This window comes from Schistocerca piceifrons, chromosome 2, assembly GCF_021461385.2.
Source record: "Schistocerca piceifrons isolate TAMUIC-IGC-003096 chromosome 2, iqSchPice1.1, whole genome shotgun sequence".
Lineage (NCBI taxonomy): Eukaryota > Metazoa > Arthropoda > Insecta > Orthoptera > Acrididae > Schistocerca > Schistocerca piceifrons.
Window position 1 is genome coordinate 730,670,552 of NC_060139.1, and position 27,096 is coordinate 730,697,647.

Consider the following 27,096-nt stretch of genomic DNA (forward strand, 5'->3'; position numbering starts at 1 on the left):
ACATACAAGTATGCACCACAAAATGTACTGGAGAGTGATGAATACAAATTACACTGGAACAGAACCATTATAACAGATAAAAACAACACCACATAACAAACCTGACATCATACTCACCAATAAAAAGAAGAAATTAACACAACTAATCAAAATATCCATACCCAATACAACAAATATACAAAAGAAAACAGGAGAAAAAATTGAAAAATACATCCAACTGGCTGAGGAAGTCAAGGACATGTGGCATCAGGATAAAGTTGACATTATACCAATTATACTGTCAACTACAGGAGTCATACCACACAATATCCACCAGTGCATCAACGCAATACAGCTACATCCAAACATATATATACAACTACAGAAGTCTGTAATTATTGATACATGTTCAATTACCCGAAAGTTCCTAAATGCAATGTAACATATACCGTATAGTTAAAAGGAAGTCACGCTTGATCAAGGTCCGCGTCACTTTCCATTTTTAACCAGACATGACGCCTGAGAAAGGAAAGAATAATAATAATAATACTAATAATAATAATAATAATAATAATAATGTGTACAATGTTCTATCGACTAACCACCAATGCTGTAGCCATACCAAGAGTAGTAGTATGCTACTGTATATTTAATTTGATGAACTATTAGAAATCTTTTTTTGCAAGATGCCCAAAAGCAAGCACTAACGTAAATTCCTCAGCATTATTTAGATCATTTTAGAAAAATGAGTCATTTTGTGTGCCTTATTTTTAAACTGAAATTTATTGATGTGTGTCTTCACATGCATTTCTGGATCATAAGATTGATGTACAGGAGATGCACCAAAAATTAAATCACAACTAATGAGAGCATTGGCACTTGTTTTAAAAAATTTATACTGCTAATGAGTAGCAGTCTTTACATAATGAAATTAATGATAAATGACATACCGCAGAGATTATCAGTTCATCTTTCATGTACTCTTCCTGTGAATACTAATGTAATGAAGTATTGAGTAGTTTTTGCTTTGTTACCCCAGCTTGAAGTTTAGAATATTTGGGCTTTTTAATTTGAAGTAAAAATAATTGAACAAGAAACATAAAATTTAATTTTATGTTAATTAATAAACAATTGCTAATTAATTAATTCTTCAGCTTCCATCTTTATCGTAGTTCCAATTTAAAATTTTTTGTATTATATGTGAATGAACAAAATAATTTTCTGTGAATATTTCTGTTGTGCTGTATAAACTGACTATGATCTTGTACATGTACAGGAAGTCCAATTTTGTAAGTAGTTGTTAATGCAGATGAGACTTACTCCCGCCACTTCATAGTGTTGGAAACGTCCATTATCACTGTGGGCATACCAAATCTGAGTAGTATGTGAAACCCAGTACTTCCATTTACAAAAGAAACTTGCAAATTTGTTTCATAGTTACATTAGTCTCCTGCTCTATTGAAGGAAATCCAGTATTGTCTTGATGTGATGTTGCTTTGACTTATTGGTTCTCCTTCCAATTCAGAACATTGTTTACTCCCCTCATGTATGACATCCTGGAACACTGTTAACTGAGAAAAACAAAACCTGGATGATTACCATACTGATAAATAAAGGAAATTAGTTCATGAATAGTTCAGTGGAATATGAAGAGTTGACTTTTTGCTCAGCAGTCTCACTTCCTTCAGGCATAGTGCCTTTAATTTGTGTTATTTTCTGCAGTCTTTCACTGCTTTCCGTATATTTCTCCTTTTTTTCCTTCATTTGCTCAAAAGAAGAGAAACAACTGTCATGTACTGCACACCTTTCATTTCAATTTAGATAGTTTCAAATTAGATAGTAATTAGCTATATGTTACGGTCCATACACACTTCTCATGCTATTTCAAATGTTATTCATTAAGGTACTGAATTAGCTGTGATAAAGTGGTCCTGATGACTCTAAAACGTAATCTAAGAAAGATGCTAATATTTTCAGTTTGTCAGTTACCATTTTAACAGTGTTAACTTAATTATTTTCAGCTATCTCTGGTACACTGGCAGTAATAATATTTGGGGCAAGAGGAGATGGTCGTGACTGGTTACCAAATTGGGAACACAATGAAATCTCATGGTCTTATGCTCTGGCTGTGTTTGGTGTAGTATTCCTATATTTATCAGGAATATTATTTCTTGTAGAAGGACGTGTCCATCGCAAAAGACAGAAGCGGGAACGAGAGGCTGCACAGTCTGCGTATCACATGGAACCAAGGAAAGCTGCCCACACAGTAATTTGAAAGCATCTCAAAGCACAAAATGTCTATGACACTAATGTAGCTGGACTACATTAAGCAGCAATTTTTTTAAACAATTTTTTTTTCTTTTATCATCAAAAAGCTGGCATCAGTCAAACCAAAACCAGCAGTGGGCTTTATGTTGATCTAGAAAACATAACCAATATTTTGTTCACTATTGGTTATGTAATTTAAACTACTTGTGGTCTTATAATTATACATCACTAGTAGAAAAAAATTATACATATATTATATAATATTACATACGCACAAACATGTATGATGTCTGTAATGTACACACTGTTGTGTACACTTTATTGTCAAAGTTGTATAAGAAGAATTCTACTCAGGGTACTGTTCAGAAGTTGGTGCACATCTCATTTTAATTTTTGTGTTTGGGAATCATATTTGCAGGATTTTTTAAGAGGAGTGTTTCAGATTTTACATATAACTACTTTTCTTACTGTTGAGATTGGATCTACAAGTCCATGTTAAGATAGCTTTTAAACAGATTAACTTGTATTAAAATACTAAAAATGGAATGAATGTACATGTATGAAAGAAAGAAATGGTAGCTAAGTAATAACAGTGATCTCTGATTAGTTCATACATTTTTTGGGATCAAAAACAAATTGACAAAAGAAGACTACATTAGCACTTAAAATCACTGCAAAATTTCTTAAAATCACTGCAAAATTTTCTAACAAAGTGATATACAAAGTTGATGACTTGACTGCAGTGAATTATATTGACCGAAGAGTGAAAGAAAGTAACATGGCTGCAGAAAAGGTCTTAAGTTTTAGTGTGGCAGATGAGGTTTCCATCATCAATGTGTGTATAAATTCTGTGAAGAACACATGGAGTTTACTGGCATGCTTTTTTTTTTATTTTCCAGCAGTACAAGACCTTAATGAGTAAGCACAGTTTCAGTATACTTCACCACCAATGTATTTTTCATCAAAAACTAATTTCAGTCTAATGAATATGAATTTGCTGCTGCCTGTTCCGTTAAGTAAAATGTCTGTAAACTTTGATAAATGCAGCTTCTGTAAAACTAGTGACTCTATTCTTTACTGAATCTACTTTTTGGAAAACAGACACCATTTATTTTTTATTTTATGCAGTTTTGAAGATTACAATGCAGCAGCAACATAAAATTGAAGTACAGTCCCTGTGTGAAATGATCTCTTCTCCACTTTGATTGGTATAAAATAATGGGGGCAATGAATATATGTTGTGATGTAATTTGTTGTCTGAGCTTTGTATGTAACCTATTCCGTCCATTTCAGTATCAGTTAAGTATAGAAGGTAAACATTTGTAGTTTCTATAAAAGATGTGTACAGCACAATTGTGTACTCATTTTCCTATAATATTTTTCAGTAATAGCATTGCCTTCAAGCAAGCTTTTTCTTGTAACAGTATTATTAAGTGAATTGTATATAAACACAAACGCAAAAACGTTGAAGTGTTCTCACTAAGTGCACTTTTACCCATTTCTTAACTTTCATCCAATCCCCTCTTTGAAATAAAGAAAATCAGCAAAGTAATATTGCTTCATCAGTGTTGTGCAAGTAATGTTCAATGTGTCTTTGTATGGTTCAGAAAATTGATGGTATGTACAGGATATATATCATTTACTTCTAATAAATCTAAATTCTTTTTTACAGAATTTATATAGTAAGTCTATGTAAAAGATAACTTTGAAGATTTTTGCAAGTTTGATACATTTATTTTGTACATCGTTTTTACTTTGGCAGTGGATACTGATTTTCAGTGTTAAAAATTCAGATAGAATCTCTAGCTGTAGTAGCAGACTGCCTTTAAATAATGGCAGAACCATTTGCAGTTCATTCATTGTGAAAAACTACATGTTTCACTGTGATGATGAAAGTTAGTATTGCTAACCCCCCCCCCCCTCTCGCGCCATTTTTCTTTCCTCTTCTACCCCTGTATTAGCTCTCTCCCACTCAAACAGTTTTGCTCTTCTTTCAGATCCACAGTCACTGCACCCACTATTCACACAGGAAACATGTTGATTATGCTTTTGCCACTAAGTTCTGGACAGCGAAATAATGAACACGGGGCAGCTTATTGTATTTATGACTTTAGTCTGAATATACAAGCCAGCTCATAGTTATTCTCTTCCATATTTTTACCATTATTGGGTCCTAGGCTTTCCATGCATGTTAACTGTAATTTCATGTTTGAAAGTAAGTAGTGTCACATAGCAGACAAATCATTATTTTTAACAGCTGCACCTATTTGTAAAAATGTTAGATCTGATAGCAGCTGACTTCTTAAATGAGTAAATTAATATTTTATTTTATATAGTACACATATGTACATCTTAAAATACTGTTTGATATTTTTGTACTGTCATGTATATACCACTGTTGTATTTGAAATTAAATATGTATGTTGAGAAAAGATTACAAATTGTTTGTTTATGAAATTGATTTGTGACCACTGATAACTACTTTAATTCCCTATCAGAGCACTGCACTATAATACCTGAATGTATTAGGCCACAGTAGTAGTGATACAGGTACATTTGAGTGGATTTTATTTCTCATTCTTGTGTTTTCCTGCCTAACTCTTCTTTATGTACTGGTTATTCGCAGTTTTACACGAGATGAAATTAACAAAAAGTGGGCCATGACAATTAGATTATTAAATGGTGCAGTTTATGTAGCTGTGCAGCAGTGTTATACAGACTAGATCTCTCAAACTGACCAGCATGGTAGTTACACATTTGTGCCCAACCAGTGTGTCTTAAGAAAAGAAGTACATTCTGGATTTTTGTAAACCTGGATCATTGTAAGAGGGGCTTTGCAGTTTTCAGGATTCCTTTCCTCCTCCTTTATCTAGTGATTTTTTTCTGAGGCTTTCTTGGAGTGTCAGTTTCTGCATTTGCAGTACTCTGAAGCATTTGTGTCTGTTTCGTTTTCTTTGTGTACCTCAGTTCTTCTTACTTATATCTCCAGCCTGTTCATTTGCTATTGTGTTGCAGGTGTCAATGTGAACACTGCTTTGAACCAGATCTCCATACCATTGTATCTTGTGCAAATCTTTTCATATATGCATAAGTACTGCACCCTCTATCTATTTGAATCTGCTTTCTGTGTTTAATGCTTTGTGTCCCTCTACAATTTTTACTGTCGCCACCACCACCAAATTCCTAAATTAATTATTTCTTGGTGCTTTAGGATATGTCCTATCAATGTATCCAGTCTGACAGTCAAATTGCACCGTAAGTTACTCAATCTATCCATCTAATCTTCAGAGTTCTTGTGCAGCACCACATTTCAAAAGCTTCTGTTCTCATTTTGTCTGTAGTGTTTATCTTGCAAGTTTTACTTCCCGAGGAAAGTACATCCTAAACAAATACTTTCAAGAAAGAGTTCACAACACTTAAATCTTGTTCACTGTCAACATTTTTTTTTTTTTTTTTTTTTTTTTTTTTTTTTAGAAAAACTTTACTTGCTTTGTCATGGTACAGTCTTAGGCATCAAACCTGGCCACTTGCGACACTGCAGAGACTAAGTTCAAGTCATTCACTTAAGGTGGCCAATAAAACCAGCCACCCCTCAGAATTTAAAGTCTGGCGTATGCACAATCTAGTAGCACTTTGGGTGTAGAAGTGTCCGGAAGAAGTGTTGTCTGCTTCTCGAGCTATAACAGTGCTGTATCAGCTTGTGGTCTAGTGGTAAATGTCACACAATGTAATCACTCCTCCTCCTGTTTTTTTAGAACACAGCAGTCTGTGGAAGTTACTGGTCCCATGGAACCTCATAGATAACTCTCTTCACTTTCTAATGCACCAGTAATAACAAAAACTTCCAGAAACAATTCTACAAAAACAGCTTGTGGCTGTGTCAGGATTAGAACAGTTAACTTTCAAGATTTCCTGGCCTTACACTGGTTACACCCCGTTTGCATCCAGTCACTGGGCACAGTTGAACCATGTGAATCTGGTCTTCATCTATTGTTATTTTCTTATTTTAAATTCTGGTACAGTATTTATCTGGTAGTTACATATTGGATTTTGCGTACTTAAAATAATGACCATTGTTTAAATGTTGTAAAATAGTTGGGGTAGTGGAAAAATTGCGACCTATTTTCACTTTGGGTTTAAGATGGGTGCGGAGGCAGTTCGAAGACTTTGTAGTGTGTGTGTGTGCGCGCGCGCTTTTGGTAAAACATGTCAGAAAAGGATTTTTTTGTTTCAAGAAGGTATTTGTGGCATGAATAATTTTTCACATTCAGGAAGTATCGACAACTGATAATTGTGATGAACCACAAGTGACATATATATTCAATAGGCAAGACTCAGAAGTTGTGTATGAGCACAGCTTGCTCTAATTCAATGCAACAGAAATCAAAAGGATGACAAACCATGGCACTACACAATCGTGGCACTAAGCATGATCAGTTTACAAATTTCGGGATAGCAGAATTAGAGGATCAACGTGTCTGCATTGGAGTTTACGTGAATATGAAGAAAACGTTTAGAGACACACCTAATGATACAGGAAGCCTACGGTGATGAATGCTTTAGCCATTCTCAGTGTTATGAATGGTTCATGTGGTTTAAAAATGGTCACACTGAAGTTAAAGAACCCTTGTTCAGGAGGCGCTTCAGTGTCTACCCACAACGCTCCTGTCAGGAACATAAGTGAAACTGCGGATGCCAATTGAAGACAGACTGACTGAGAGATTGCAGAAGAATGTAACATTGCAGTCAGATCATGTCATGAAATCCTGACACAGCATTTTGGAATGCATCGTGTTGCCATCAAGTTTGTACCGTGGCTCATGAGTGAAGACCAGAAAGACCGCCTCACAATCTGTGAAGAGCTTTTAGATTGCGCAAATGAGAATGAGCTATTCCTTATGAGAATCAGAACTGGTGATGAGATGTGGGTCTACAGTTATGATGTTGAGACCAAGATTCAATCTTCACAATGAGTCAGGATATGTTCTACAAGACCAAAAAAAAATCTTGTTAGGTCAGGTCAAATGTCAAAGCCATGCTGATAGTTTTCTTTGACTTTGAAGCATTAGCTCATCACGAATTTGTGCTACAGGGACAAACGGTATTAGACAGTACTATTGTGAGGTTTTGGGAAGCTTGCAAGAAAATGAGAGAAGAAAACGGACTGTAATGTGGTGGCGAGACAATTCATGTCTCTTGCATCACAATAACACACCTGACATTCATCCCTGTTGGTGCGTGACTACTACACAAAAAATGAAATCACTATGCTGCCTCATCCTTCATACTCTCCAGATGTGGCCCCTGTTGACTTTTTTATTTCCTAAGTTGAAAGTATGAAGATCTGCGTTGACAGGCAAGATAAAAGAAAGTTCATAGCTGGCACTTTGCATGATCCAGCATGAGGCGTACTAAGACTGCTTCCAGAAGTGGACGTGGCATTGGGAGCGATGTATCAATTGTGGAGGAGAGTATTTCCAAGGAAACCACGCACCATAAGTAAAAGGTAAGCAATGAAAAATTTTGTGGTCAAAGTTCCCGAATTTTCTGACAGACCTCGTAGTGGCTTCATGACACACAGCAATAAACAGTGACAATGCTGCCGTGGTATGCTGTATTGGCTTATCGACTGACATTTTAACAGAAAGACAATATCATGGCCCTTAATGCAGTATGCAGAAATCATTATCTGCATGTTCTTTCAGTTGTCAACTTGACTTATTCACAGATCCAGTGTAGCAAGTGGAACTTGTATCATGTCATTAGCCATCTAAATATTACCCAGTAATAGACTGCCCATTCTCTTTTGATCCAAAGAAAAAAAAAAGCCTTCTCATGTAGTAGTATCAGATAACAAAAATTTACACCTTACACAAAAGGTAACTAAGGAGCTTTTCTGCGATTGATAGCAGTACCCAGCTAAATCATTTTTCTGAGAAGTGTATAATTAATTTCCTCCTCTCATATAAGAGCACCTGTGTTAGTATGAAGGGAGAAAACAAAACTTTAAGGTTTAGAAGTATAGTCAGATTCATGTTTTAGTCCATACTGGAAACGTTACATAAATCAGGTGACTATATATTCTTTCATCCAACAGCTTTTCCTTTCTTGCATTCTTCCCAGTCACAGTTTATTGTGTAAGGAATTGGAGATATGTTTTTCAGCAGAATGATTCTTAAGTCATTTTACTAACTGTGGTGTGGGAATTACACTTCAATAATTCCCATACAAATATTATGATAGCCAAAATATCCTGTCAGTGCAAAACTATCAGGAACGTAATTAAGATCAAACTGCAAGAACTTGAGAAAATATATTGACACTGTGCCATTTGCTCGTTCAGTCTGGTTAAACACTTATTCTTATTTTGGATTTTCTCTGTCTTTGGCATGGCATACTGAAAGTAGAAATTCTCATTTGTAAGGCACTTCACTTCTCTTGGCAAAGCATCAGCAGCAATTTTATTGTAATCATAGTGAGTACAAGCTAGTAACAAGTGTGTGAACAGCAAAGCATCAGCAGCAATTTTATTGTAATCATAGTGAGTACAAGCTAGTAACAAGTGTGTGAACAAATGGCACAGGTGCTCAGTGAATGTGGTGGCATTATGCTGTCCAAATGGTTTGAATGTTACTGGCGACGACGAACTCTATCTCATAAAGACAGTATGTTGGCGGCATTGCCTCTTACGGGCGACAACTCTGATTAATCTCTACCTATTTCATATTGCTCCACAAGCTAGTGTACTCTATGCGCTGATGCGTGATGAGGAATATCTGCCCTGTTACACCACCTCAAGTTTCCATAAAGAACAAGCAGAGAATGAAACCAAAAACCTCTTAACATCTAAAGCGAAACACCTGTAAATCAGCTCAATCTAATATATGACACACCTATCTCATGAGCACTAAGCAGGCACATATGCTGCTCAATCTAATATATGACACACCTATCTCATGAGCACTAAGCAGGCACATATGCTGCTCAATATGTGGAGCAACACTAAACCCCTTGCAGAAAAGGAGGAAACTGACAACCAAGAGAAGCTGCAAATAAATTTTTATTAATATTAACAGTATTATGAATTGAATGTAAGCTATGGTATTTCATCACTTATTCCTTTTCAAATGAGGTAGTCTTTTTCCTTGCTTTATGTCGAATGGCAGTTCTATTTACCACCAATGTTAATGAGTTCTCCTACACTGCCATTTAATGATTATTTTGGTATTGTTAATGCAATGTCTTGATTTTTGTTATGAATAATTGAATGTACATTTGTGGTGTGCTGCTTAGGTGACGGTTAGGGATTGGGCAAGAATGATAGCGTGGTAGGCTGTAACACTTCTTTATAGCCTCCACAACTGGGTGGCCACCTGTGGCAATAAGTTGTTTGCAGAAAGATGCAAGCATTGGGCATTTTGCTGCAATTAATTGGCATGTAATGGGTCTGAATTATGTGTGCGGGACAGAGGTGTTCATGCTTTTCATCCACTGTTGAGCTTTTCTTTCACAGGCAGAAATTAAGTCTGGGCTATAATCCTACATAGTATTAGTTTGGCATTATGGTCTGCAGTGTTAGAATAGCCTCTGCAAATTCTAGAACTGACTGTCCATGTGTGCCATTGCAGTACAGCTTTATAATTCCCATATGAATATTGTGGTAGCCTGGAGGCATCGTTCATATGAAAATGTCAGGGGCTAAATTAATAACAAAGTCAGCTTGGTGACCCTGTTACTTTGGGTTCTGTTCAACATAGGCACTGTTTGCTTTGACAAAGCATCAGCAACAGATACATTATAGTCATAACTAGTAGACGATAACCTGTTCTTTCAGCATTCATAGACTGAATGACAGTTTTGCTTAAGGATGACTTATTCTAGACATTACTGTTAGTGTTCCTTGTGCTACATTCTGATAACAACTGCTTCTCCTTTTGTGTTAGCAGTAGATGGCATCAAACTCGACTGCACACATTCAATAGTTTCATTTTCAATGGTGTTTTGAGCCCACATTTTGTCATTGAATACAGTCTCCTGCACAGTAGCCTTTCTCGATTTGGAGCTTAGAAGTCTCCTGTGGATGTTTCACAATCAATGCTGCATTGTTCTCTCTTCATTTGTGTGCCTATCATTTGGAGATACTGCCAATGACAATGATCTCAAGAAAAATATTTTCGAAGTCTATTGCCAAGTCAAAGTTTTCAGTGTGACCACTGGAGATGCTCCAAAAATTTCAATCACATCTGGTGAATAAGCTGTTTAGTCTCCAGTATACTTAAGACTGAAAAGCACAAATAATTGTGACAGGCATTGATTAATGACATTTAAGTTCCAGTCTGTGCGTCTGAGTGTTATTAGTAACTATGCTCTAGTCCCTAAACCTAGCTGCAAAAATGCGAATAAGACTCATTGATATTACTTTGGGTATTCCAGACCTTAGGAGCTGCGTCCTTGAGACACAAGATGTAGTGACTTTCCCAGCCTGCTCAAGGAACACATTGGCTGGCATCCTTCCTGCTACCAGTATAAACAACACAGTATGTTTGGCAAGTCTGTGACCAACGAGTTACTTCCTGGATGCCTCAGAATTATCCTCCTGAATTCACTTGATTTTTTGTGTCATTTCCATTGAATAATCTGAGTTCACTTAAGGTGCATTGTGAGGTTATCAGTTTACGGTTTTGAGTCCAGAAACATTGTTCCAAGTGGAAACTGCAACTGATCTCACATTTACATTGCAGTTTATCTGTCCTTGCCACCAATGGTGTAGTAAGGTAGAGAGGAATGCCTCAGCTCTGGGGCAATGTAGTTGGTTGCAAAACAAAGGCTGCTTTGGCTTTTAGTTCTCATCTTTCTGCAGTTCAGATCTGTAACTGTTCTGTTACTATGACAGACAGCCAAAAATGTGGTTTAAAAAACAGAGGAAGGAGTAGACCTGAACTCGCCATTGTGTCTGGATTGTGTGATGTTTACCACAAGGCAACACTGTGCTGTTACAGCTTGAGAAGAAGATAACACTTCCAGATTCTGCAGTGTTGCCAGATCATGCATATATCTGAACTTATAATTCTGAGGGGCAGTCATATGTATTGGCCACCTTAAGTGAAAGACTGTCTTAGTCTCTGTGGCGGCCAGGTTTTATGCCTGAGACTATACATTTCAGATCCTCTTTACTGTTACCATCTGCAGTTCTTTTGCTGCCCAGGTAGCAAAACTTGCCAGTTATTTTCAGTATCTCATTTCCTAATCTAATGTGCTCAGCATCATGTAAGGTAATTTGACTACACTCTATTACCATTGTTTTATTTTTGTTGATGTTCATCTTATAACATTTACTGGATTATACCCACTCCATCCAATGGTTTTTCCAACTGATTTGTCATTTCTGACAGAATTTCAGCATCATTAACATGTGTTGTTAGAGTTTTTATTTCTTCTCAGTTTACCCTATGTACAGACTGAATAACATGTGATGTATGTCACAACACCACCTCATTCTATTCTCAATTACTACCTCCCTTTCATGGCCTTTGAGTCTTAGAAACTGCAGGCTTGTTCTCAAGAAGTTATATTGTCTACAGTATTGCATTGCTACTGTCCATTCTTAACTCCTGATTTGACTTGGGATGATATCACTGAAGGTGGTCAACTACACTGTAGCTAAAGCTACCATGATATTACAAATGAGAGAAAAATGATTACAAAATAGGTATGTCAGGTACCTGTTGTGGGAATTTAGAATCTAAGTATTGCCTGTTGAAACTTGTTTTGTGTTGCTATGGTGTGGCTATGGAAGGCCAGTCCTTTTTCTCCACATTGTATCTCATACTAGAAGTTAATGTTTTAATCATTTTTGTTAATGAGTGTGCTCTTTCCAATCTGATACTATCTGTAAATTGCTGTGGCCAAAATACATATTTCCTCAGAATATAAATAAAAAAAAAAGAAAAAGCAGATCAGTTGCAAGTGAATATTAGCAGCAGCACGTTTCACTATAGAACAGTATAAATACCGATAAAATGGTTTTCTAAATACTAATTTGCCTGCAATAGAAAAACAGATGAGCAGAGAGAACAAAGACTACATGAAGGCCCAAATTAACTACATATGTAAAGAATTAGTGCTAAAATTACAATCTCCATCCATTCAGCAACGTGTGTTAATATGCAAAATAAGTGCAACTAAAACTAGTCTATGAAGACTGAGCAGTGAATAAATTCTGAGCAGAGCAGTCTCCACTAGAGTCTAGTGATTAACTGATCTCCAAGTAAGGCGCTCAAAAACAGTCTCTGGATGAAGAGTGGACAAACAAAAAAACCAGGTTTTAATCATCTTTAAATATTTGGGAGCAAGGCTTATGTTCACATTGCAGGAATGAACAGATGAAAAATGGGACTAAGTATTGAGCATGTTCAAGCAGGATACTGTGGAGAAAGGAGGCATACAGGCCTATCAAACCAACTCACAAGAATTGTAAATGCTAAGAATGCCAGCTTTGACTAAGGCGCTTATGAAACAGTTTGAAGCAGAAAGCGGACTAATTGTTCATCCCATCTAACAGAACACAAAGAGAATGGAATAATGATTACAGAGTTAGAAGAAATTGAAACTGAGCCTAAGACAACTACATCCCAAGTAGCAGTTTGATAAGTACTAGCCACAATGAGGAATTAAGCCCAGAAGGGGCAAAAAATAATGAGCAACAGCAGCAAAGCCAGCCGGTACAAAAGTAATCGATTATTTTATAGCTAAAAAAGATGCACGACTTCATTATCTACCAATCAACTGACTCCAGTTCTTTTGTCACTGGAAGTACTCTGAAAAGTGGCTGAAAGTGATACAAGAAGAGTTACCATTTCATGAACATTTGAATATTCTGTATCTTTTCTCTTAATGACTTTTGTGAATTATTGCTTGTGCTTATGACTCTGTACTTTTGTTTGGCAGACATGTCAGTATTAAATTTTTTGAACAAGACGTGACCAGTTCATTTCCAATGACCTACTGACATAAGTCCTCTCAAGTTTACATCATGGTCGCAGGTCTCCTGCATGACTTTATGTCTTGAGCTGCGCCTAGAATTTGACACTCAAAAATGCGGTATGTGCACCAAGCACTGATCATGTTGTACATTATAGTCACTTGAGTATGTGAAACCAGGGAACAGGTTTACATGATTGGGGGTCTCCTACCTCAGAAACTATATTTTTTAGTATGGGTGACAGCAAAAAGTTACTCTTGGGTATGCAAGAAGTGTTGTTGGCAATGTTAATCTCATGTCAGTGCTTAACTTGATGAAGTTATAATCTTGAGATGGAAGTTTATAGTACAATGACTGGCATGAAAAACACAACACCCGATAAATGATGTGTAATCATTGTGTAAATGTCTATTTAATCAAGGTGAGGCACTTCAACCAATTTCTTGAGTTGGGGTACATTATTGGCGTTGCTTTGCGAGCAAATAATGAAGAGTTGATTGTTTATTGCACTAGCCTCAATTGTTGTTTCTCGCAAAAACTGGAAAACCCATCACTGAATGTGAGGGAATAACGTTTTCTCGCTGTTGTTGCACTTATTGTTGTGCTCTGAATCGTTCCCCTTTCATTCACATGTGTTTGTAGGGCCTTTCAGTTATTGTCGTAATCAGCTTTCTGGAGTAAACATGCCGTTATGCCCTGAACAAGCTGTGAAAGTTGTTGCTTTGGTGGAAGACAGCCGTAGTGTGATTCCACAATTTCCAGAAGTGTACAAAGATACAGCAAAACTTGAGGCTTTGCAAGGAGACCAGGTACAGTCCCAAGAAGAGCAACATTGGAGACAGATGACTGCATCTTACAAGTTCAAGTTCTCTGCAACTGTCACACCACCACTATTGAAGCACAAAATCAACTCCACCAGCTTTTAGGCATCAATATGAGCAAGAGAACCATTTGAAGAAGACTGGAAGAAGCCAATATTCAATTCAGAAGACCTGCTACAGGTCCAGGACTCACCACAGAGCATAGCGCAGCTCTACTACGATTTGCAAGGGAACATCTTGCCTGGACAGAACAACAGTGGGATCAAGTGCCGTTCATTGATGAATTGTGATTTGGCCTCCGATCACCTGGCAGAAGTGAGAAGGTCTGGAGAAGGCCCGGGGAAATGTATTCCTCTTTTACATTCTGATCCAGGATGCCTTTTCAGGATGGTTCTGTGATCGTGAGAGCAGAAATTAATATAATGGACAGATTTGGTCTTTGTGGAGCATGGGAACATTACCACACATCGGTATGTGGAGGAAATCCTTCTGGAGCATGAGTGTGCCTTTCACTTCATTTATTGTTGATGATTTTACACTAGTGCATGACAATGCATGTCCACATGTTGCAAAAATTGTGCAAGAGTTCTTGGATGAAACAGTGATTCATGCTATGGGTTGGCCTGCTGGAAGCCCTGGTTTCAATCATATTGAGCATGTTCTTGACTGGCTGGGGAGAAGAGCCTGTGAGCACTATCCAGAATAACCTCCTCAAGGCCAACAAGTGTGAATTCCAAAAACCTCAATCATGTTAAACCCAACTCAGACATTTCTCACACAACATACTGAAAGCTTTGGATCAAAGCAGTCACATAGATGCTGTATTTTTTGATTTCCAAAAAGCATTTAACTCAGTACCACACCTACACTTGTCATCAAAAGTATGTTCGTATTGGCTATAAAACGAAATTTGTGACTGCCTTGAGGACGTTTTGGTTGGGAGACTGCAGCATGTTTTCTTCGAAGGAGAGTCACTGTCAGATGTAGAAGTAAATTCAGGTGTGCTCCAGGGAAGTGTGTTGGGGACCCTTGCTGTTTATGTTGTATATCAATGATCTTGCAGACAATATTAATAGTAAATTTGGGTTTTTTGCAGATGATTTAGTTATCTATGAAGAAGTACTGCCTGAAAGAAGTTGCATAAGTATTCAGGATAGGATTTCAAACTGGTGCAAAAATTGGCAGTGTGCTTTAAATGTTCACAAATGTGAAACAGTGCACTTCACAAAAAAAGAAGAAAAAAAATGTAGTGTCCGATGACTATACAGCAGAGTCCTGGTAATCCGAACATTCGGTTAACCTGAACATAAAAAATGTTAGTCTAAGTATAGAAAACTGCGGCACACTGCTGTACATACACACTATTTTATTTTAACAGTACAGTAAACATGTATTAGAAAAATTGACAAGAAAACATTAGGTTTAAACAATGCATAACAACAAAAGAAAAGCTGCCAAACTTATTAAAATACAGCAGACATTTTATCCCTACTTTTTAGATGACAAAAACTCATTGTTTTTTGGCATAACAAAGACAGTCTGTTACATGATGCACAGTTGTGCCATTCTCTCAAACATAAAATCAGCAGGTGTACCAGCGGGCTGTTGCCCCAAATAATGTAGCGTGAGGTCAAGGGCTTCTGCTGCATCACTGTGTGGCACCAGCTCTCCTTTGTTGCTTTCAGGCTCGTTGTCACTTCCATCACAGCGGTCCACTACTTCTTAGTCTTGAGTCACAGCAGCAACTAAATCAGTATCAGTAAGGTCCTCCACACATGCCCCATCCACTGCCATCCACTCATCTACATCTCCTTCACTAGCTTCTTCACATCCAATGATTGTTTGTATCATTTGTAGTAGATTTTTGACTTCATTTTCAACTATGTTGTCCTGAAATTCAAGAAATGCACACATTTTTCTTCACAATTTTCTCAGAGAGTTTTCTGAAATATTCTACCATTCCTCAGCGGCCCAATAAACAACATTCTTCACATTGGTCTTTTTTATTTTGTCCACTAAAGGAATGCTATCATCTTGGATCAGCATTCTTAAAAACTGTTTTCTGTAAATACGTTTTAATGTTTGCAGTACACCCTGGTCCACCAGCTGTAGAAGTGGTGTAACATTCAACAAAAACTTCGCCACAATTTCTCCACGACATAATTGCTCAGTGCTGGACTGAGATGGCGTGTTATCAATGAAAAGGATTGCATGGGGAGACAAATGAGTTTCCTTAGAAAACCCTTGAACTGAGGGAACAAACTGGCCGTGAAACCATTCTTTGAACAGCTTACCATCCATCCATGCTTTTTTCAGGTTGCGCTAATGTACAGACAGGAACTTCATGTAGCAGTTTTTAAAAGCTCTGAGCCTAGCAGATTTGTCAATCAGTATTAAAGGCAGCTTGTGACTACCAGTAGCATTGCTGCATGCTAATAAAGTCACACGATCTTTGCACATTTTAAAACCAGAAGCACGGTCTTCTGCTTTTGATGCCAGGCTTTTTGTTGGCAATGCCCTAACATTGAGGCCAGCCTTGTCAGCATGATAAATTTGTTAGGGAGAATACTTTCCCTCTCTTATCATTTTTTCAAACTCACCCAAGTATTCCTTCACTGCATCTCAGTCAGAAGGAAGCTTCTCTCCAGTAATTGTTAGCTGACGGATTCCATGCTGTTTTTTTGAATCTGTCCAACCAACCCGTACTCGCACTAAAAGACTCATCACAATTCATTAATTTGTTTAGGTAAACAGCCTTCTCCTGAACCAGTGCTCCACTCAAAGGAGTTCCCCTTTCTCTTCCCTGTGTAAACCAAAGGAAAAGAGCTTCATCCACTTTATCGTATTGGGACTGATTCAAAGTCTGCTGAATTCTGAGTGTTTCTCCCAAAGACGTTGCACAGGACTGTTCAAGCTTCACTCGGTTCTTCTTCCAATCACAAATGGTTGCTTTACCAACACCCAGTTCCATTCCCGGTTTAGACACATTCTCATCATTGTCTATTTGCTTCAAAGTATTGAGTTTTTCTTTGAGAGTTAACATTGTATGTTTCAGTTTACTCATGACGAAAATACATATATCACTAGACCTGAACAAATACAATACAATTGTTATGTTTGCCAGCGATCAATAACTAACATAACCAAGTGCTTTGCGAGCCAACTGGCAGTGCACTGACCTCAGACACTACAAAGGTCTCAACAATGCATAACAGCAAGGCAGGGAGTGAGAGTGAGTCATTGTTCCCACACTAGTTCCCATTTGTTACCATGGTGTACCTACTTATCTGCTTGGTATACTTCATTCTAGAAACTCGTTACTGTAATTCCTGCTAATCCAAACTAATCAGGAATCTGAACAAGGTCTGGCCCCAATTAGTTTGGATTAATGAGACTCTACTGTAATATCAATGAATCACTATTGGTATCAGCTAACTCGTAAAAATACCACAGTGTAACACTTTATAGGGATATGAAATGGAGTGATCACACAGACCCTGCTGTGAGTAAAGCAGGTGGTAGACTGGTTTATTGGTAGAATACTGAAGAAGTGCAATCAGTCTACAAAGGAGATTGCTTACAAACCACTTCTGTAACCAGTTCTAGAATATTGCTGAAGCATGTGGCACCTGTACCAAATAGGACTAACAGCAGATGCTCAATGTATACAGAGAAGGGCAGGACAGGCAGAATAGATGGTCAAAGGTTTTTTGACCTTTGGGTAGAGTATCACAGAGACACTGAAGGAACTGAACTGAAAGGACTGTTGAAGATGTTAATAAACTTTCTCAGGATAGTTTATGTCTAAGTTTCAAGAAACAGCCTTAAACGATGACTCTAAGAGTATATTACAAACCCCTACGTATTGCTCACATAGGGATCATGAGGATAAGATTACAATAATTACTGCATGCACAGAGGCATTCAAACAATCATTCTTCCTACACTCCATATGTGAATGGAATGGGAAGAAACTTCAATAACTGGTACATTGGCACATATCCTCTGCCATGCACTTCATAGTGGTTTACAGAGGGTAGATGGAGATGTAGATGTAATATACAACATGAACAGCAAGGGACCCAGCACACTTCCCTGGTGTACACCCGAAGTTTCTTCTACATCTGTTTATGACTCTCCATCCAAGATAACATGCTGCATCCTTCCTACAAAAAAATCCTCAATCCAGTCATAAATTTTGTCTGCTACCCCATATGATCATACTTTTGTTAGTAAGTGTAGTACCTAATCAAATGATTTTTGGAAATAGTGAAATACTGCATCTGACTGCCTCGGCCCATGACTTTCAGGGGGTCATGGCTTGGGTAACACGTGATCTATTTTTTTCAAATCCATACTGGTTGGCATGGAGATGGGCATTCTGATCATGCTACCTCTGTGTTTGAACTTTGAATATGTTATAAGATTCTACAACATATGAATGTCAAGGATGCTGGGTGGTAGTTTTGTGATCACTTTTGCTACCCCTCTTGTAGAGATGTGTAATCTGTGCTTTCTTCTAGCTTCTGCCCACAGTTTGAGGGCTCTACAAAAGATTATAGTTAACAGAGCAGCTACCTCAGCCACAAATTTGGTGTAGAATCTTATAACAATTCCATCAGGCCATAGGACTTTGTTCAATTTTAATGATTTCAGCTGTTTCTCAACACTGCTGACGATAATATGGTCTTTATTCTACCCATCTTTCCAGTGGTATGAGAATGAAATTGGGACAATACTCCTGGGTTTTATTTTGTAAAGAAACATTTCAAAACAGAAGTAAGCATTTTTGCTTTTGCTTTACTACTCTCAATTTCAGTTCCTGTCTTGTCCACAAATGACAGGATGCTACTATGGTGCCACTAAAAGCCTTTACGTACAACCAGAATTTATCTGTGTTTTGTGAAAAATCTTTTTACAATATTCTGCTATTGTAGTCATTAAGGGCTTCAGGCATTGCTCTCTTGACTGCTAAACGTGTTTCATTCTGCATCTTTGTATGTATAACCCTATGTTTTGTCCATACCTATTATGCAGTAGTCTCTGTTTCTTTAGACGTTTCTTTACAGTGACTGTATACCATGGAGGACCACACACATCATCGACATTCTACTGGGTACATGGATGCATCTCTGTCCCGTGCATTGTCAACTGTTCTTTTAAACATGAGTGATAATTCCTCTACATGCCCCAGTTATAAGATAAAATTTTCAAGTCCCTCACTGAGATATGACACTACTGCTTCCTGTCTGATTTGAACAGGAATTAACTAACCGAGGTGGTGTAAGGGGTTCAGATACTGGATTCATATTAAAGAGGAATGGTCCTGTAATTTTATTTGCCTATCTATGTTTAAGTTTTCTGTGGTTTTTTAAGTAACTTTATTGTGAATGTTGGAAGGTTCTTGTGAGAAGAGCAGGGTTGATGTCCTTTCCTGTTGTTTTAAATTTGAATTTATGCTTTATGTTGGCCTCATGGTCAACAGAACATTAAGCCTCAATTAGCTCTCAATTTACATTTGAACTCTGTCCAATATCTTATTGTTGTACCATCTGCCTTGGCATAAGAGGCATCTGGTTGTTTCTCCCGAGTGATTTAAGAAAACAATAATTATTGAGAATGACTTGTTTGAGGTTTGAACCCCACTCTTCATGAAAATGAACCCAAAGGTTTCAGACATCCCAAAATGCAATTCTAATGACATCAGACTAATAGAAAACTTTTACTGCTGAACAAGCCTTTGAACCACAGGTTTGCAGGAATTTTGAGCAGACACCTGGAAAATGTGTTGTTGAAAGTATCCCTCACCTTGGCACAGTAATCACTTTCATCATCAGGGAAGGTAAGTGACGATGCTCTGTTTCTGCAGCATGAACAAAATTTTCATGTTCAAAAATGCACATGACAATCAAACAGGAAAAGAAAAATGATCCAGGAGGGACAAGCAGATTCTGGGAAGTGCTTGAAGATTCTATAGAAGACATTCTTCATGGAGACTTCAGTACACAGTTTATCAAAGAAAGGAACTTCCAAGAACATCCAGTTCCTGAAGCAATGGAAAAATGCTTACAGAATTATCTAACACATTCAACTTTATCTTAAAATTGGCAGGTTTCAAATACATCTGAACGAAACAAAAGAACCTTCATATACTAACTTCAATGAGTTAAAAATCAACACTGCTTCCACTACACAGAAAATAGCCATGAGCGAATTCATACGTGAAACTCTTGAGAAATCCACACCTTTCAAAGATGAGAAGGGTCCAGATAAGAAAGGTTAGTAGATTTTAAACACAAGAAAGTATTAGAACACAACTCAGAAGGTTAGGTCCCTGATTCAGAACTGGGAATAATTCAAAGGAACCATGATCAAAACAGGTAATAAAAAATGTCACTGAAAGTATCAAAATCAAGCAAACGCTTCACATACAGTCATAAATATGATGAACCAACAAGCCAAAGACAGCTCATTAAGTGCAGATTTAACATGCTGATTAGCAGCCTTTTTTTCTTTTTTTTAGGTTAAAGTGTAGCTTTGAGAAAAATCAGCTAACATAGGCAAGGATTTCAGAAAAACCAAAACAAGACTGTATTTTTGTAGAATACATACCGCCAAGGCTACAGATCTAAAAGGTAAAGTGGTTTACAGTAATAAGGACAAGTGACATTATGGTGAAGTACTTTGAAACCCATCTATAAGTGAATCTCTGCAATCAAAATTTGGTTTTTAAGAAACTGGATAACCTAAACCCCGGTTTGTGTCTACCCACAAAAAGTGAGAACCACATTGAGCTTCAGTTCAATGTTCCTCATTACACATGGAGGAGACTGAACACTTTGGTATATTATGGTCTAATGCTGTGCATTACTAAGAACAACTTGGTGCACCTGCCTACAATAGGAGGTTCCCAAGTACAATCTAATATGGATTTTGAGTATTGTAGTATCTGATACTAACACTTGTTCCACACTGCGTCGACAGTATTGAGAAAGAGTTATATACACCAATGTCTCCATTGCACTCAGGAGAACCTGGAGGCTCTAATGACTGACATAATTATTCAGAAACAAGACCAATTCAGCTAACTTCCATTAGATAATTTTCTGATTGAAATAGATTTACGTCATATTCATGCTGAAATACAAGCTACAGACAATCCTGCGATTTAACTTGTTCTTTCTTTGTGCTATTAATGAATGTTTTGTCTGGTCCAGTTGAAATTGATACAAAATAATTTGATAATCTTACATATTTAATAGAAAACATAGTTTAAAGTTCATTGTGATGTGTGAGTGCACTTCATTTTGGAGATTAAGTAGAAATCTGATCTCATATCATACGTAAATTGCTAATCCATCCAGTTGATTGTAAAATGAGTACTGTTACATAGATATGCCAGAAAAGGCTTTGTTCAATTTTTAGTTGCACAGATCCTTTTGGGGGTTGTTGAGACATAACAGTCTGTTGAAACCCATTTAAAACACACATTTTTCAATCCAATTTGAAATAAACAAGAATCACTCATGTAAACAAAAGGTGGATCTGTGCTTGTAGAATTATTGCAATGAAACTGGTTACTAAATTATAATTTTATTGAAGTGCATAGGTCCTGTAATTGGTAAGAACATTTTCCGAACCATATATTTTGAGTATTTGCACACTCCCAAAATGTTAAATGCTTGAAAATCCATATATGTATTTGCTCTGTAAGAGCCACTGCAACTGTTGAAATATGTCATTAATTTTGAGGCAACAGTTTTAATAGTAATCTTATTAAAAAACCCTTTATAACAATACCAAGGATTGCTTGGAATCATATATAAAGGGGCATCCACGTTGGCATTTTATGTCAGTGTCTTATGAGATTTTGTGCAAGAAGCATGTAACTGCTTAAGTAAGATGTACGTCAGTGTTGTAAGCACGTCAGTATTTTTGAGTTTTGTCAGTGTAACATAATAATTATAACATGATATAGAATAAAGGTTCTGAAACATAATGTTAGTATTGGCCATTCTTGGTGTAAACACCAAGTTACAGTGGACACGAAGGAACACAGTGCTTGTGGCAGAAGCAGATAAAAAGCAGTTGGATGAGTACAACCAACAAAATTATAAGAATTTTGATAATAATTTCACAGACTACACAGCCATATGTTTTCTTCAGGATAATTCATTAGCTAGAGTTTCAATAGAATTCTATAACCAATTTAAGGATCAGCTTGTAACCCACTACATCAAAAATGTAACAAATCTGATATGGGCAAATGTCATGACATCTCACTCACACTGATAATTTACGATAGTTTCTTGTTGGGCATTCAGAGCCAAGTGGAAGAATAACACAACTCAGAACATTTGAACTGCACAAGTTATTAACATTTAATTCTTTTTCTGAATCTCAGGAAATACCAGAAGCTCAGTAACAAGAAATTGTTGACAACCTTTGTTAATTTCAAGAGGGCCTACAACTCTATGGATCGAAACACGCTATTCCAAATCCTGAAAGAAATGGCCTTAGACAACAAATGAGCAATCACACAGGGGAAAAAAACTGTGCTGCATAAGTTTATGGAGTCTATTTAGATAGTTATGGTGATGTAATTAGTCTAGAATTTATTTTATTTGAATAGATCCTGGATCTCATGATAAACCATTCTATAAAAATAGATGTTTTTTGCTAATTTATCCTCATTAATGTGTCGTTTTTGAAGTAAGGTAACTGTACTCAATATGACCTGTAACTCCAGAGGGTCTAGTGCCTCTTTCTTTGTAACTAAGACCGGAATCCGGCAGATGACACCTTATATACATTTGGCAAACTACATTAACTATCTCTGCTTCTCACAGGGAGTGCCACGACTATCAGACATTTCACAGGTGAATTTTGCTGTTTGCCATTCAGTCATTATTTTTGTGCAGGTAAGCTTCTTGTGTTACTCATTCACTAAATTTTTTCTACAAATGTGATACTGTGACAGTTACTTCATTCAACAAACTATACTGTTTGGACATTCTTGTTTCAGAAAGTATGAGTTCTTCACAGAAGTCTTGTGTTAATAATCCTATTTCCACTACATATGTGCTAAATATTGTCAAGAAAAGCAATGATGAAATATAAACAATTTTGTAAAACAAAGCTATCAGGAAACCTTTGTAAAACAACTTGGACAATAAGATAAATGTTGAGCCCCACACAACATTTGTAAAACTTGTGTAGAGGCACTTCGATATTGGAGTCATGGAGGATGAAAAGGGCTTCTGTTTGGAATACCGATGACTTGGACAGAGCCAAGAAAGCACCTTTATGATTGCTACTTTTGTACTGTGAATGTAAGAGGTATGAATCAATACAAAAAGTGCTCTCGGGTTTCCCAAAATGTACAATGCGCTAAGCTACCAATCTTGTACAGTGAAGTTTTGCCAACACACTGTGATAATGTCAAAATGTTAGAAGTCAGAGTACAAGCAATAGTGAAAGTGAATTCAAAGAATGCAGTCTTACACTGGTAGGCTTTTCTCAGGGCAAGCTAAACAACTTGATTTAAGATTTAAACTTATTTAAGAAATCTGCTGAGCTTCTAGCATCAAGACTGAAAGAAAAACATCGCCTTCACCCTGGCATGTCAGTGACATGCTATCAACCTAGAGAGCATGACATTCTTCCACATTTTAACAAGATGAACGATATCGTATATTGTAGTGATATTTCTAGGCTTTTAAATTTAATGGGTCTTCCAGTATACCAACCAACCGACTGCCGACTTTTCCTAGATAGATCAAAAAAAGTTTTAAATTTGTGTTACTCCATAACGGGAATAAATTAGCTAGAATCATGATAGCTCATTCAACTACTCTTAAGGAAGAATATCAAAATGTTAAACTCATTTCGTCATCAGTGGTCAGTGAGTGTAGATTTACAAATGGTGAATTTTTTATTGGCTCATCAAAGTGGATACACTAAATACCCATGTTTCCTTTGTCTGTGAGACAGTCACATGAAAAATGAACACTGGACCAGGCAGGGAAGACTGGCCTCCGAGAATGAACCTGACTATAGGAAAAGACAACATTGTTCATGAATCATTGGTCAGTTGGTAAAAAATAATTCTTCCGCCACTACATATTATACTTGGGCTTACAAAACAGTTTGTTCCAGATTTAGTCAGGACTTTTTTTGACAACTTGGGCAATTACAGTGAAGAACAAGGGGAATGGTTCCACAAGAACATAGAGATTATGGAGGAAAGATATCAAGGCCGTTTTGATCACCATATGATGGCAGACTACTGCTGGAACTCGCAGAGAGACTGTCCGACGAAAAACACTGAAGAAAATCCCATACAATATGGTTTTCTTTATTCTTATTAATAAGAACATATTAATATGTTTTTGTTTTTATGATTAATTTTATTATTCTTTCTATCATTTATAGCACTTTGTTTGTTTGTTTGAAATCAACTGGTAACTTTAAAATAAATGTTTTAAAAAATGTTCTCCTCTTTTTTTTATAATTTAATTTCTGGTATAAATGGATTGCCTTTATCTCAAACAGTACAGCCAATTCAACAAAAATATTATTATTCAGCAGACCAAAATTACGTGAAATTGATTAATAAATTCCATGCTGCAGAATCATGTTACCCCATGTTATACAACATACTTAGACTGACATCATCTCCAAAGTGAACTTTATAGAGATTTTGGATGCCTTCAGAATCGTCTACATCTGCACGATTACTCAGCAATTCACAACCACCTTCGGACTATTTCTCTGTCACTTCATTCGCAAACAGTGTGGGGGAAAAATAAACACTTAAATCTTGCCATGTGAGCTCTTATTTCTATTATTTTATTATTATGATCATTTCTCCCTATGTAGGGGTGTCATCATCAAAATATTTTTGCATTTAGAGGAGAAAGTTAGTGACTGAAATTTTGTGAAAAGATCTCACTGCAATGAAAAATGCTTTTGTTCTAATGATTGCCACCCCAAATTGCATATCATGTCCATGACACTCTTCCTCCCCCGCCCCCCCCCCCCCCCCCCCTCCACATCAGGATAATACAAAATGAGCTTTTTCAGTGTCCTACATCTATCCTATCTGATAAGGATCATGATGGGTATTCCAACTACATGCCAGAGAAAGTATTCTGCAGGTGCCACAGAGAACAACATAGTGGTAACCTTACAAATGGGGTCATTAGGGAGTACTGGAGCATAAAGAGAAGAGAATTGACTTCATATACTTTGCAGAGGTTCTTGTGAACTTTAGCAGTTCCAAGAAACAACCACGAAACAAAGTGCTGAACTCAAAAGTTGTCCTGGGAGAAAATAAAGTTTATAACTAACATCAAGTAAGAGTGCAGTGACTTAGAAGTAGATCACACAGAAAGTAAACCTGCAGAAATGTTTATGTACCTAGAATGATGTTCTGAACCACACATAAGTCTTTATATTTAGGTCAGCAAGATGGAAGTGGCAAATAACCTGACTAGAGGTCTTTATGACAAACAATCTACACTGATGAACCAAAACATTTTGACCCCTGCCCACAATGAGCCTGAATTCCATCTGGTGGCACTACAGGCTTGTGATGCAGTAGGGAAAGTATGTAAATGGAGCAGTTACAAATGGGGAATCATTTTAGCAATGATATGGACCACAAATGAGGAACTCCACTGATGTAAGTGCCAATGGCATTGCCGCAGTGGTTACACCGGTTCCCTTCAGATCACTGAAGTAAAGCGCTGTTGGGCTGCACTAGCACTTGGATGGGTGACCGCCCAGTCTGCTGAGCACTGTTGGCATGTGGGGTGCACTCAGCCTTTGTCAGGCAAACTGCGGAGCTACTTGATTGAGAAGTAGCAGATCCAGTCTCGTAAACTGACATACGGCTGGGAGAGCGATTTGCTAACCACATGCCTCTCCATATCCACACCAGTGATGCCTGTGGGCTGAGGATGACACAGCGGCTGGTCGGTACCCCCTGGGCCTTCCAAAACCTGTTTGGATGGAGTTTAGTTTAGTACTGAAATAAGCAACTTTGACAAAGTGCAAAGATATGTGGCCTGTGCCTGGAAATGAGCACCTGAGAAACAGAAAATAGCAGTTAGTGGGCTACTGTCAGGAGAGCACCTACAGAAAGTGGTTGAAGGACAATGAAACCTCGAGTAGGTGACATAGTCTGGACACCCACATATCATCATGGAATGTGGAGGTTGGAGGCTGTCCCACTCAGAAAAGCAGGACAGACAACAATCTGCAGCAGATTTGATGATAGAGTACAATGCTAGTGCAGGCACAGCTGTTTCAGGCTACACTGTACAGTGCACATTGTTCAAATGGGGATCTGCAGCAGATGACCCATACATGTCCCCATATTGACCAAATTACATCATCAATTATAATTACAATGGGCACAGGATCATCAAAATTGGACCATGGATCAATGAAAACATTTTGCCTGGTAGGATAATCTTTTTTTTATGCACCAGGATGATGGTCCTGTTTGGATATACCATCATCCATGCAAATAAACATGCACCACGTTATGGATGTAGGCATTGGGAGCAGTATTATGCTATGGGATACATTCACCTGTGTTTCCATGGGACCTGTGGAGTAAACTAAGACATTTTGATAATTTGGATTACGCAAACATTATTACTGGTCACTTACATCCCTTCCTACTTGATGTCTTCTGCAATGGTGATGGCATCTTCCATCAAGACAACTGTCCATGTCACAAGGTCAGAATCATGCTATGAGGTTTGAGGAGCATGACAGTCAACTCATGTTGATATGTTGGCCAACAAATTTGCTTGATCTGAACCCAATGGCATATCTTGGACACTATCAGATGTCATTTCCATACCTGTAGACCACCAACCTGTAATTAAGAGGAATTGTGTGACCTGTGATAAGCCATCTGATGCCACACACATCCAGAAACTTGCTAAGGGCTTGTTGGATCCATGCCATGCAGAATCACTGGTGTATTGCATATTAGAAGTTTATCAATATGCTATTAAACAGGCAGCCTTA

At 37.4% G+C, this 27,096-nt stretch overlaps 2 protein-coding genes across 2 annotated transcripts in view; one reads left to right on the forward strand and one right to left on the reverse strand.

Moving 5' to 3' along the window:
• LOC124774355 overlaps positions 1 to 4,351 on the forward strand; it is a 33,316-nt gene extending 28,965 nt beyond the window's left edge. Inside the window, exon 4 of the mRNA XM_047249473.1 lies at positions 2,001 to 4,351. Coding sequence (XP_047105429.1) covers positions 2,001 to 2,254 — 254 coding nt within the window. The 3' untranslated portion in view covers positions 2,255 to 4,351. The remainder of the gene's footprint in view (positions 1 to 2,000) is intronic.
• Positions 1 to 27,096, reverse strand: part of LOC124775803 (uncharacterized sugar kinase YeiI-like) — a 281,535-nt gene that overhangs the window by 96,298 nt on the left and 158,141 nt on the right. The gene's annotated exons all lie outside the window — the stretch shown is intronic.